This window comes from Capra hircus, chromosome 4 (genome assembly GCF_001704415.2).
Source record: "Capra hircus breed San Clemente chromosome 4, ASM170441v1, whole genome shotgun sequence".
NCBI classification, from domain to species: domain Eukaryota; kingdom Metazoa; phylum Chordata; class Mammalia; order Artiodactyla; family Bovidae; genus Capra; species Capra hircus.
The window spans coordinates 71316153-71330546 of NC_030811.1; the positions used below are offsets into that span (position 1 = coordinate 71316153).

General features: G+C 37.4%; 1 protein-coding gene across 1 annotated transcript in view; it reads right to left on the reverse strand.

The window, feature by feature from the left end:
- The window catches only part of DLD (dihydrolipoamide dehydrogenase), a 28389-nt gene that overhangs the window by 6286 nt on the left and 7709 nt on the right, over nt 1-14394 (reverse strand). Inside the window, exons 3-8 of the mRNA XM_005679140.3 lie at nt 13055-13134; nt 12244-12312; nt 11618-11687; nt 10108-10208; nt 9393-9536; nt 8870-8971 (exon numbers count right to left, since the gene is read on the reverse strand). Coding sequence (XP_005679197.2) covers nt 8870-8971; nt 9393-9536; nt 10108-10208; nt 11618-11687; nt 12244-12312; nt 13055-13134 — 566 coding nt within the window. The remainder of the gene's footprint in view (nt 1-8869; nt 8972-9392; nt 9537-10107; nt 10209-11617; nt 11688-12243; nt 12313-13054; nt 13135-14394) is intronic.

Sequence of the window (14394 nt, forward strand, 5' to 3'; positions counted from 1 at the left end):
AAAACTTGTAGAAGAAAACAGGAGAGAATCACTGTGACACTGAGGCAGGCAAAGACTCCTCAGCTATAACACCAAAGCACAGTCCATGAAAGAGAAAAAGTGAATTAGACTTCATCAAGATTAAGAACTTCAGCTATAACACCAAAGCACAGTCCATGAAAGAGAAAAAGTGAATTAGACTTCATCAAGATTAAAACCTTCTCTTCACAAGACAGTATTATGAACACAAAAGAGAAACCACAGGCTAGGAAGAAATGTTTGCAAAACAACTATTTGATAAAAATAAAAAATATTTGCAAAACTATTTGATAAAGAAATGTTTATTAAAAAACTATTTGATAAAGATTCTATGCAGAACTCTCAAAACTCAGTAACAAAACAAACGGACCCAAGGAAAAAACATACGAAACATTTAAACAGGAACTTCAAGGACATAGACACATAGAGATGGCAAGAAGCACATAAAAATATGCTCAGCACTGCAACACTAGAGAAATGCAAATTAAAACCACAATGAGATACTACTGCACACCCACCAGAAAAGCTCAAATCAAAAAAATCAACAATTCTGGTGAGCAAATGGAACAACTGCAACTTACAGTGCTTGGGGAGGGAGCTATAAAATGATGCAGCCCTTTTGGAGAACAGAGTTCTTGAAAGGTTAAACACAGAATTACTCCTAGGTATATACTCAAGAGAAATGAAAACAGATGTCCAAACAAAAACTTGTACAAAAATGTTCACAGCAGCATTATTCATGTTAGTCCTGAAGTGGAAACAAGCCAAATGTTCATCAACTAAAGAATGGCTACAATACATTTTTAAAATTCACTGAATGGAAAATTATTTGGCCATAAAGTGAAATAAAGTATACCTGAATGTTGAAAACATTATGCTAACTGAAATAAGCCAGACACAAAATGCCACATATTGCATGAATTCCATTTATATGAAATGTTCAGAACAGGCAAATCCACAGACATAAGAAGCAGATTAGTGTTTTCCAAGGACTGGGAAAACAGAGAAATATAGAATGACTGGTGGCTCAGATGGTAAAGAATCTGTCTGCAGTGCGGGAGACCCAGGTTCAATCCCTGTGTCGGGAAGATCCCCTGGAGAAGGGAATGGCAACCCCCTCCAGTATTCTTGCCTGCAGAATTTCATGAACAGAGAAGCCTAGCAGACTACAGTCCATGGGATCATGATAAGTCAGAAACAACTAAGCAGCTTTCACTTCTGGGGTGATGAAAATGTTCTGGAACTGAGATACTGACGACAGATGCATAGCTTTGTAAACACACTAAAAAAATCACTGAATTGTACACTACAGTGATTACATGATATATAAGTTACAGCTCACTACAAAAAAAGGAATCACTCCTCTCAATCTAAATCGGAATAGTAAGAAACAGTTAAGAGCAGAAATGATAAGCAGCAGCACCATCTTGAGAGAACAGTAAGCATAGCTAGACAAGTACTCTATTCTTTAGAAAAGCTGATTTCAAAATCCTTAGATAGGAAAACTCCAGTAATATCTACCATTTATTTAGAGCTTATTAAATGCAAGGCACTATGGTGCCTTAAATGTATTAACTGTTAAACCTCAACAAAATCTTATAAGGCAATTATTCTTATCCTCCTTTTTACAATGGATCAATTAGTTCAGAGAGGGTAATGAATTTAACAAGGACATAAAGTCATTAAGAGACAAAGCTAAAATTCAATTTTAAATCTGATTCGAAAGCACTACATTAAACTGTAATGGAAGAAAGAAAATGAACTCTAAAAAATAAGTCATGTGAATAATCTTTATGAGAAAGTAGAGATATATGTATGTCGACACACTAAGTTCTCCATAAACCTAAATTTCTAAAATGACATGTAAAAATTATTTTAATATAGTAACAGACACCTAAAACATTGTGTCAAGATGTTTAAATGACTTGAAGCTTGCAAAAAATCTAATGCAAAAGTGCAGAGATGGAGGAAACAGAATCATTGCCTTGAGCTATTATTATGCTGATTAAAAGGAAGTAAAGCTATATGATTCCTTTATGTTTGTTTGTTTTATCCATCAGTGACAATTTTCAATTCAGCCTGAAGAGAAGAAATATCATTAAAAAAGAAGTGAAGCCCCAAATAAGAACTAATTGTTTTGGATGAATTAATTCCCTAATTGAATAAATTAGACCACAGAGTTTGGGTCAGAGTTTGGGTAACAGTGAACTTTGGGAACTTAATTAGCCTAAGAGCACTGTCAGAGGTGGGAAAGAAAAGATTCTAAAAAAGAACATTCCTGGAGATTAGCTCAAGATGGTAGAGTAGGGTATGAGTTCACTCCCTACAAAAACACATCTAACTCCTAACCACCACTGACAGGAAAAAAAAAACCTCTGGAACCTTCCAAAATTATACCCTACATCCAAAGATAAAGAAGCAGCCACAGGAACAGCAGGAGAGGCTCAACTGGGATAAAATCAAATCACAAACCAGCTGGGCGGGCAACTCACAAATCTGAGAACAACTATACCATGGAAGTTATTCTACAGGAGAAAGTTGTGAGCCCCATGTAGGCCTTTCCAGCCTGGGGGATGGGAATGGGGAGGAGTTCCCGAAGAATCTGGCTTTGAAGGCCAGTGGGGTTTGATTACGTTACCAGAGTGGAAGGGTGGGCAAGAGGGATAGTTATGAAGTCTGGGACTTATATATATACACTGCTGTATTTATAATGGATAGCCAATGAAAAAGTCAGAAAGACAAATACTGTATATGAATGCATACATATGGAATTTAGAAAGACAGTATCGATGATCCTACATGCAGGGCAGCATAGGAGACACAGATATAAAGAACAGACTTTTTGAACTCAGTGAGAGGTGTCAGTCAGTCAGTTCAGTCACTCAGTCGTGTCTGACTCTTTGTGACCCCGTGAACTGCAGTACGCCAGGCCTTCTTGTCCACCACCAACTCCTGGAGTCCACCCAAACCCATGTCCATTGTGTCGGTGATGCCATCCAACCATCTCATCCTGTCGTCCCCTTCTCCTCCTGCCCTCAATCTTTCCCAGCATCAGGGTGTTTTCAAATGAGTCAGCTCTTCGCATCAGGTGGCCAAAGTATTGGAGTTTCAGCTACAAAATCAGTCCCTCCAATGAACACCCAAGGCTGATGTCCTTTAGGATGGATCTCCTTGCAGTCCAAGGGACTCTCAAGAGTCTTCTCCAACACCACAGTTCAAAAGCATTAATTCTTCGGCACTCAGCTTTCTTTATAGTCCAACTCTCACATCCATACATGACTACTGGAAAAACCACAGCCTTGACTAGACGGACCTTTGTTGGCAAAGTAATGTCTCTGCTTTTTAACATGCTGTCCAGGTTGGTTATAACTTTCCTTCCAAGGAGTAAGAGTCTTTTCATTTCATGGTTGCAGTCAACATCTGCAGTGATTTGGAGCCCCCCAAAATAAAATCTGTCACTGTTTCCACAGTGAAACTGTTGTCACTGTTTCCATCTGCCATGAAGTGATGAGACTGGATGCCATGATCTTAGTTTTCTGAATGTGGAGCTTTAAGCCAACTGTTTCACTCTCCTCTTTCATTTTCATCAAGAGGCTTTTCAGTTCCTCTTCACTTTCTGCCAATAAGGGTGGTGTCATCTGCATATCTGAGGTTACTGATATTTCTCCCAGCAATCTTGATTCCAGCTTGTGCTTCTTCCAGCTCAGCGTTTCTCATGATGTACTCTGCATATAAGTCAAATAAGCAGGGTGACAATACACAGCCTTGACGTACTCCTTTTCCTACTTGGAAGCAGTCTGTTGTTCCATGTCCAGTTCTAACTGCTGCTTCCTGACTTGCATACAGGTTTCTCAAGAGGCAGGTGAGGGTGGGATAATTTGAGAGAATATATTGAAATATGTACATCACCATATGTGAAATAGATGACCAGTGCAACTCTGATGCATGAAGCAGGGCACCAAAAGCCAGTGCTCTGGGACAACCCAGAGGGACAGGGCACAGTGGGGCGGGGCGGACCAGGGTGCCGGACCAGCACACATACATACCTGTGGCCTATCATGTTGATGTATGGCAAAAACCATCACAATACTGTAAAGTAATTATCCTCCAGTGAAAATAAATTAACTAATTTAAAAAAATGTTTTTAAAGAAAACAAAATAGATAGCCAACAAGGATGGTCTATATAGCACAGGGAACTCTGCTCAATATTATGTAACAACCTAAATGGGAAAAGAACTTGAAAAAGAAAAGATACATGTATATGTGATAACTGAATCACTTTGTTGTACACCTGAAAATAACACAACACTGTTATCAACTATGAAGTGAAGTGAAGTGAAGTGAAGTCGCTCAGTCGTGTCTGACTCTTTGCGACCCCATGGAGTGTAGCCCATCAGGCTCCTCCGTCCATGGGATTTTCCAGGCAAGAGTGCTGGAGTGGATTGCCATTTCCTTCTCCAGGGGATCTTCCCGACCCAGGAATCGAACCCAGGTCTCCAGCATTGCAGGCAGACACTTTACCATATGAGCCACCAGGGAAGTTAATCAACTATACCCCAATATAAAAAAATTTTTTTTTTAAATAAAAACTGAAAAAGCATAGATTCTGAAGTGTGGAACAGAGGTCAATCCCTGTTAAATACTAGAAAGTAGAGATTTTTAAATAGCCAGTTTGACAACCATTAGACACTACCATAAGTGTTTCAAACAGGTCATGTAAGCTACCCAAATTGTATTTCTGAAAGTTCTTCTGGGCTGGTTAATGCAGTGTATTTTGGTATCGGAAAGGTAACCAGTTATCTTCATAACTGGTAAAAGACTATAGTATCAGGGACCTCCCTGGCAGTTGTCCAAGATTCTTGCTCTTCCATGGAAGGGAGCGCAAGTCTGATCCCTGATCAGGTATCTTAAGATTCACATGCTGCGTGGTGTGGCCAAAAAAAAAAAATTTTTAATTTAAAAGCTTTTTAAAACTAAAAAAAAAAAAAACTGCAGTATCAGATGGCTTTTAATACTTTGCATTGACAACCTGAATAACACTAGAGAATGCTTGATTAACCAATTTTAGGTAAGATCAGATGATGGACCACATGCCTTAGTTAACATACTTCCCCAACTTATGAACAAGACAAAGCAAGAAATAGCAATTAAGTGTAAAAATGACAGAATCAAGACAAAGAACTAGGCTGGAAATACTGGGTGCAAGTGAACAATATTAAATTAAAAGCAAGGATAAGGTACAAAGTCCTTTATTTAGGTTTTTTTTAAAAAATCAGAATTGCTCAAGCAAAAGATGTGAGGTTTTCATCTGACCACAAGCTCAATATGCGCTAAAAACAAATGAACAAATAACAAAAAACTGATCTTCAAGGGTTACACAAAGAAGTATATTATGCATATCAGAAGACTAAAAAACATTCTCTACAAAACCCAGACTATTTTGCTTAGTTTGGCACATCATTTAAAAATGACAGACACAAAGAAATATGCATGCTGCTAAGTCACTTCAGTCATGTCCGACTCTGTGCAACCCCATAGACGGCAGCCCACCAGGCTCCCCCGTCCCTGGGATTCTCCAGGCAAGAACATTGGAGTGGGTTGCCATTTCCTTCTCCAATGCATGAAAGTGAAAAGTGAAAGTGAAGTCGCTCAGTCGTGTCCGACTCTTTGCGACCCCATGGACTGCAGCCTACCAGGCTCCTCCGTCCATGGGATTTTCCAGGCAAGAGTGGTGGAGTGGGGTGCCATTGCCTTCTCCAATATTATGCATATCACAAGACTAAAAGATATTCCCTCCAAAACCTAGACTATTTTGCTTAGTTTGGAACATTACTTAAAAATGACAGACTGGATTGGATCAAAAGGATGACAATGAAATAATGGATCTGTTATCTAAAAAACCTAAGTAAGAGTCATTAAGAAAAGCAATGAGATTTAAATATGACTAAAACTCAGTCTCTGCCTTTCAGGAGCTTATGATCCTATAAAAAAGAAAGATATAAACAAATAAATGCAATATATACTATTATCAGTAGATGATGAAAACATGTAGAGACATTATACTAGACTCAAAGAAGGACCAGAGTTTTCTTAAACAGAAAGTGAAAGTGAAATCGCTCAGTCGTGTCTGACTCTGACCCCATGGACAGGGGAGCCTACCAGGCTCCCCTGTCCATGGGATTTTCCAGGCAAGAATACTGGAGTGGGCTGCCATTTCCTTCTTTAGGGAATCTTCCCAACCCAGGGATCGAACCCGGGTCTCCTGCATTGCACACAGATGCTATACCATCTGAGCCACCAGGGAAGCCCCCAGAAGTCTTCACTAAAAAGGTAACTTCCAAGCTGACATTTGAAAGATATTTATTATACCAACAAACGTTTATTAAGCAATAATAACAAAAGCTAATATATGAGTATTTATTATTTATCAGCCACTATGCTAGATGCTAAAGAGACACAGTAAATGGAACAGCGGCACCTCTAGCCTCATGGAACTTACAATTTAATGAAATACAGGTGAACAAGTAGTATCAAGAAAGTAAGATAAATGCTAGAACAAGGACAGGGTGCAATGGAACACTCAGCAAGAGTACCTAAGGACATCCACGGAAGGCAGGGAAGGGCTCATAAAGCACAGAAACTCACAGAGGGATGAAACATTCCAAACAGGTGGAAGGTCTGACTAGAGATAGGACAGGGCGGGGTAAATGCAATTTGTATTTACATTTAAATACAAAATGCAGCTTGTTCAGGAACTGCTATTTCAATAAATCCTGAACATAGTTTGAGAAGGAGAGGGCTTAGAAATGAAGCTGGAGACTTGAGCCAGCACCAAACAATATTTAAGAGTTTGTACTTATCCTAACAGAGGATATATTCATGAGTTACCTAACAGGTAGTATCACATTAGAACCCACAAGAGAGGTCACTTCCAGTTCCCAAACGTCTTGTTTAGGCCTCTAGGTAGATGTCAGTACCACTCACTGAGGTGGGAAATGTTAGAAAATAAACAGGTTTTGTTTTGTATTTTGGTAAGTGAAGGAGGGAAAGACAGGTTAAGTCACGCATTCACTAAGTGCCCGTGAGACTTACAAATAAAGATACTGTAAGCATTCACATACAAAAGTTCAGAGCTAAGGAGAAAGGATTAACTGCACATATTTATCAGTCTTCAGGTAACTGGTTAAGAGTGAACAGAATATTCTCTGAAAAGACAAAAAGAATCGGGGACAGAACCTTGAGACACAATCTAGAGTAATAGTAACAATTAAAGTGAAGGCTCAGAACAGGAAGAAAGAAAAGTCAGCCCAAAGGGTAGATGGAAAATCCAGAGTGCTATTTGCAGAGAGGGTAAGGGAAAAGTTTCAAAGGCAAGAAAATAAAAAATGCTGTTTGCTACCAAAAAAGCAATGAAGAAAACAGTCTACTGGATTGAGCAATAAAGCCATACATGCCCCATCAAGAGCACTCTGACCGCACAAGAAGCCATGGGTGAAGAGGTAAGTGAGAGCTGATGAAACAGAGTGTGGGCATCTCTTCCAAGAAGTCTGGCTGTGGAGAGAAGGTGAGAGGGAAATCAGGAACTTCAGGAGGACACAGGATCGAGAAAAGGCTTATGTTTGTGTACTAAGTCTGTGTATTTAGGTCCAAAGGCATCTTAGCTTGTGTGAATGCTCATGGGTGCCCTCAGAGAAGCAGGTTTAAATGTAAATGAGAAGGAAGCAAAAATAGGAGACAGGCTAAAGGCTAAAAAAAATACAAAAATAAAAATCACAAAACAAAGTCGCCAAGAAAGCAGGAGACAGTGCACTGTCAAGCACGGGTGAAAGGCTGAGTCTCAGGGAAGAAAGCAGGCACACAGACACAGCAAACAGGCTAAGAGAACAGTGTAGCAATGGGCAAAGATACCCAAATCCAGGCCATCGGGTTGAGGCTGCATGTCTTTCTCCTGGTGTAGTCAATATCCTGGGTGTAACATAAAAAAAGGAAGTTGAATTCAACCAGGACCACAGTTTTGCCAAGCAGATATGACAGAACAGCGAGGCAAGGGACTCAAGAACACTTGTAAGGAAGTCGTTAGTGACACATTATGGAATCTAAGCTGCTTGGAAAGCAGTCAAGACGGGATAAGGGCACAGAGCAAAAACACAGAGGAACCTAGGGACTAGAAAGCATGATAAACTCAGCTATTCTTTAGCTAGGCTCTCTGAGGAAGAGGAAAGGAGTTTATGGTCAGAGAATAAAATGTCTGGATTTGTGATTTTAGAAGGAGAGGTAAAATGGCCCTGGGAAAAGACTCCTAAAACAGGGAAGAGGTCACTGGACAAAAATAAAAGTTGCCAGATGGACAAGAATGGAGAACAAGATAAGCAAAAGGTATGAGACAGCACAGTATTCAGAGAACGTCAAGCAATTTCCCATTTCTAAAGCTTGAGTTAGAGGGATCAAAATGAGGATGGAGATCCAAGAAAGAACCACATCATGTAAGTCATGTCTTTATCTGAAATGCATTTCACTCAGAATGAGAGCTGTCTGCTGAAGGGCTGGAAGATTTAAATATCTGAAGGGCTAGTAGATCTTTAAAAATCAGTCCAATTCTAGGGAATTGGGGAAGCTGGAAGATATACGGAAGCAGATTTCAAAACAAAACAAAACAGAACGTTCTAATGAGTAATGATTACTTAAACAGATTATCTTGAAACCTATTACTAGATAGTATTTAAACAAAACTCAACACGAATCTGCCTGTGATGTTATACAAACAATCAGAGGAACGCTAAGTCTTTTCCAACTCCACAAGTCCTTTCCAACTCCACGGAAGTAATGAGGGACAGAAAAAACATCACTCACCAATTCTACACCTATTACTCCTGCACCAATGACAACCAATTTTTCTGGAACTTTTTTTAAAGACAAAGCACCAGTAGATGACACTACTGTATCTTCATCAATCTGTAATTTAAAAAGAGAGACAATTAAAATTACTTGAAAAAACCTACTATTTATAAACTGTGATCTTATTCAGTATAATCACTAAAAATACTAAGTCATTATTTGCTTTGAGCTATTTATGACTTTTATCCATAGACTTAATTTCATCAAAACCCATTAAAAATGGCTCACTTAAAAGTTTATCATGTAGCATCTCAAAATAGAATGGTCAGTGTTAACCTCATATTGAATTCAAATATATCATAATATAAAATGTTCCATTTCTGGTCAAGATTACTGCAGAATAAAGACAGGCAAATCCCCAAAGCTGAATGACTGTCGACATACAGTACTTCAGTCAGGTATCTCTCATTCAAAGTTCATATAGAACATAAAATATATTTAAGCAGAAAAGTTGTGCAGTTGTAAAACATGTAAATACCGTAATTCCAGGAAAAGGAGTGACTTCTGAACCTGTGGCTATAAGAATATTCTTTGTATCGATAACTTGAGTGCTGCCATCGGCTTTCGTGGCGGTGACCTGATTTTTCCCAGTTATCTTTCCATATCCATTTACGTGAACAACCTTTATAAAATAATGTTTAAAAATTCACAGAGTTTAAAAATAATTTTTTGGGTAAACAAATATGATTTGTAAGAAAAAACTATTAAGTAATTTATGCAATACAAAACACTTCCTTCCTTGGTAACGCTACATATGGTACATATGTAGGAGATGGGGAAGGCTGTGGCATAGTGGAAACGGAGATTTCATGTTTTAGTTTGGTAGGTCCTATCTCCTGTCATTCTTTTGGGACTGTTTTCATTTTGTCCTTTTTCTCCAATTGTTGTTGTTTACAGATACCTCCAGGAGCATAGTCCTAGGAAAGGTCAAAACACTTCTTGTGCTGGGGGGAGGTACATATGTACATATGGTACATAACACTACATATGGTTACATTTGGTAACGCTACATATAAAATTTTATGCAGCAAAAATTATATTATATGCATTGGGGAAATCTATTTTAGGCTACCATATTGTTTTAAATTAAATAGCCTCCAGCAGCCAATTTCTAACAGCATCACTGTCAGCATAAAGCAATTTTTATCATGTATATAAAATAATGGAAAAATCTGAACATAAAATGTACTAACCTTATTCTGTTTGAATAAGTGGGCAATTCCACCTGTTAAAGCTTTTACTGCATTACTCTTCTGTTCCATCATCTTCTCTAAATTCAAACGAACTTCGGACACTGTAATTTGTTAAATAAATCTTTAGTCCACAGCCATATTCCTAAAGCAACGTGTGATATTTTTCACTAATCAAGATCTGAAAAATTGCACCCTAATGCATACAAAACTGTATATAAAAGGCTGTATTAAAATTTTTTTAATCTAATAACTGATATAATAATCATAGCTAGCAAAAAGCCAACAGCATCCTATCACAACAACAGAACATCACACAATGTAAAAAGTCCACCTTCAGGAAAAAATAAGTCCAAAATAAACCATTACACCCCACTATGACAATATATTCTTTAGACATCTTATGACAGTTATAAGTCTGGAAGAGATTTAAGTAAAAATGACAAAGTAAAACATCACTGGAAATTTTAAACTGAAGAAAATGCTAAATTTCATGAAATAAAAGCTACTAAAAAATCACATTTTAAAACTTCAAATATAATTTAATATAAAAGAGTTTAATCAACTAGATTTTACTCACTCATTTAATTCACAAGATAACTCTGAAGCAACAATATAAGAAAAGAAAGAAACTCAAATTTCAAAAGAACTTCAGAAGCAAGAAGAGTATGTCAGAAATCAGCTCAGGCAACCAATACATATATTAGAGATGAGGAAACAAAGGCCCTAAGAAATGTGATCTACTTAAGGTTACAGTGCTAGAACATGAAGCTTTGCCTACAATGCACACCTCTAACCCCGTCTCTTCTTTCCTTAGTAGGTACAGAAAGTAAACTTTGATTCATCTAGTTTAAAATATTTGCTTTAATGTATATACATCACTCCTATACCTGTCTGCCTACACTACAGCCCAAGCTTTCAGAAACCTACTACTACAAAGAAATAAAAATCAAATTAGCCACCCCCCAGCACAAGGTGTGTTTTGACCTTTCCTAGGACTATGCTCCTGGAGGTATCTGTAAACAACAACAATTGGAGAAAAAGGACAAAATGAAAACAGTCCCAAAAGAATGACAGGAGATAGGACATTCCGAACTAAAACATTATGAAATCTCCGTTTCCACTATGCCACATCCTTCCCCATCTCCTTGCATTTATTTTCACTACCAACAACTTAAGCAGACCTTCCTTCCTTCACCACGATTTGCCCACTGAGCTAAGGAATCCAGCGCCCCCTAGTGATCCCTTAGTGACCTCCAAGTGACCTCTAAGTTTTAACGAAACAAAAACTGAGTCTTCATACACACATACACTCTGTCTCACACGTTAGCAAAGGAACAGAAGATGTCATAGTAGAAACATGGATTTAAGCCTTCTTTCTTAAATAAATCTCACATTGTTAAGATCTGTCTTACTCTTCCCTCACTAACCATATATTACACTGTCATTAGACACAAGTCCTTAGCTAGAAGAGCCAAGTGATGATATTGCTCAATATGAAAGGTATACATACTTTCAATTCCCCTAGATGCAAAATCTTTTCCATGGGCCAAATGGTAAAAGTGAGAGTTATTCAATAAAGCCTAAAGGGAAAAAAGGAGACTAAATTATCATATTTCACAAACTATATACATGCAAAAACCACTTACAAACTGACACTCTCTACATGAAATAGCATATAGGACTACACCAATTCAGTTTTTGTTCTTACATATTTAATGTTATGAAAAATAGTAACAAAATGTTCAGCAAACAAGAATGAAAAAACTACTTTACTTTCTTTAAAAGCAAAGGATTAAGTATACAACTTCAGAATGGCAGGTTAAAAAAGAGGGCATTTTTCATACATAAAGGGCTTAAAAGAAGAATTTACTGCCTATTAATTGTTTCACTGTAGAGGAAAGCCAAAAAAATGGAATCAGATTCTGTCATCAGAGCCTGGCTCACAGGCTAGGCATTCTGAGACAAGGAAGTTATTTCAGGAATGTAAGGCAGACTGACAACAGTAACCTAAATTTTAACAAAGGAAAAAATGTGTTTTTTTAATAACTGTATTAGTTTAACCTTCTAATCTCAATATATCCTTCCAGTTGGTGGCTAATGAAAAAAATGTCTGCACTGTACAAAACATATGCTCACCTTAGAAGGAATACAACCAACATTCAAGCATGTCCCACCGAGTGTTTCATTTTTCTCAACACAGACTGTCTATAAGCAAAGAAAATATTATTTACTGCACATAACCTGCAATGTTTCAGTTCACCAAAATTCCAAATGTGTGCCTTAATTCTTCTACAAAATATGCTACTGAAAGTGTTTGTGAGAATGAAATATATAGACTCTTTTAAAATTTATTATCTGCATAATACTAACTCAAAAGTGAATCATTCTGAAAGATTTTGTTTAAAAACCAGATCATGTTTTTATTTAGCTCCATTACTCTATCTTCTAAAGTGTGTACATGTGCATGCTAAGTCACTTCGGTAATATCCACCTCTGTGGGACCCTACAGACTGTAGCCTCTCAGGTTCCTCTGTCCATGGGATTCTCCAGGCAAGAATACTGGAGCGGTTGCCATGCATTCCTCCAGGGGATCCTCCCAACCCAGGGATCGAACCTGCATCTCTTAAGTCTTCTGCACTGGCACACAGGTTCTTTACCACTAGCACCACTTGGGATTCCCAAAGTGTGACTAGAAGCCAAAACGAAACAAAAAATACGGGGTGGCGGGTGGTGTGCGGCAGGGAGGGGATAGTGACTTCACTTTCCATTTCACGAAAATACTACAACTGAATGAATCCTCTCTCTTCATTAGTCTCAGACCAAAATATAATTTATAGAATTGGGAAATTATTTATCATTACTAATTACCTGCAAAGTATTTTGTGAATGTGCTCAACCCTTCCCAAATGAAAAGGAAATCAATGCCTAATCTGAGCTTAAACCTTACCTTGAAGCCTAACTGGGCAGCTTTAATAGCAGCAACATATCCTCCAGGACCAGAGCCAATTACTGTCACATCAGCATCGACTACAATCAAAGCAAATGGATACAAAACAATAAATTGCTTATTACTGATCAAAAGCACTACAGTTAAAAAAAAAATCTTACATTTTATACTCCAAAAAAGTGCAAATAACCAGCATTTTCTACATAGTACTATTCATTCCGAGGTACCCGACATTCTCTGACATAACTGAAAATGACAGAGTTTAAAATTTTGTTTTCTATTTATTCATTATGGCATATCAAAATATAACTGAGTTCTGTACCCACTGTATCTACTGACTTTGCTAAATTCCACAGTTTTATTGAATGATAATGGACAGACATTTAGTGACATAGCTGTATGAAGGAAAGAGCCTGAGCTGTGCAATCTGTCATACCTGGCTTCAAATCTCAACTCTTATCATTTATTACCTGTGTGACTAAGAGACTTCATTTTTCTGTAATATAGGAACAATAACACTACCATGAATGACTGATGTTTGGATTAAATAAAATAATTTCGTATAATACCTTAGTTCTTTCAATAAACTCAAAACCGATTATATCCTTTTCAGGTATTTAACTTCTGAAGTAACAGGGGAAAAATTCTGCTTCCCTGTAATACTTGGCAAATACATTCTGAACTATTTGAATAATGATAAATTTTGTATAGCTTAATAGGCTAAACAGAACACTCAATGAACTATTCTGGACATTTATCATATAAAGATAAGAAACTGAAAATTAACTTTGATCAGTAGTCTTAGGAGTATAATAATTACGAAACAAATGTAAAGATAAATTGCAATTGTTTCCAGTCTTCTCAATACAACATCAAATCAAGCAACAATAACCATTAAGAGTTAGACACAGTCTCCCTTCTCCCCCATCCACTGTCCTTACAATCTCAGTGACTCGAAAACTTAGTAGTTTTAACACACTTTCACATGTTTTTCTCAGAACTTCCTAGGAGAAAGGTAAGGATGCTATATATATATATATATATATATATCTCACAGGTAAAAAACACTAGGTTAAAAAAGAAAAAACCCACCAGTTTCAGATAGGTCAATTAAACTTGCCCAGGTTTAGCAGCCATGTGACAGAGACAAAATTAGGCTTTTTGTCTCTCCTTCCAGCAGTCTATTATTTAGTATCACTCCGTTCCTTAATTTCAACTACCTCCAAGAGCAATAATCAAGCTGTATAATTACTAGCTATCTAACCTTAGGTGAGTAATTTAATCTGCTTCACCTTCAGTTTTCTCATCTGCAAAATAAGGAGTACACAAAAAAATATCTA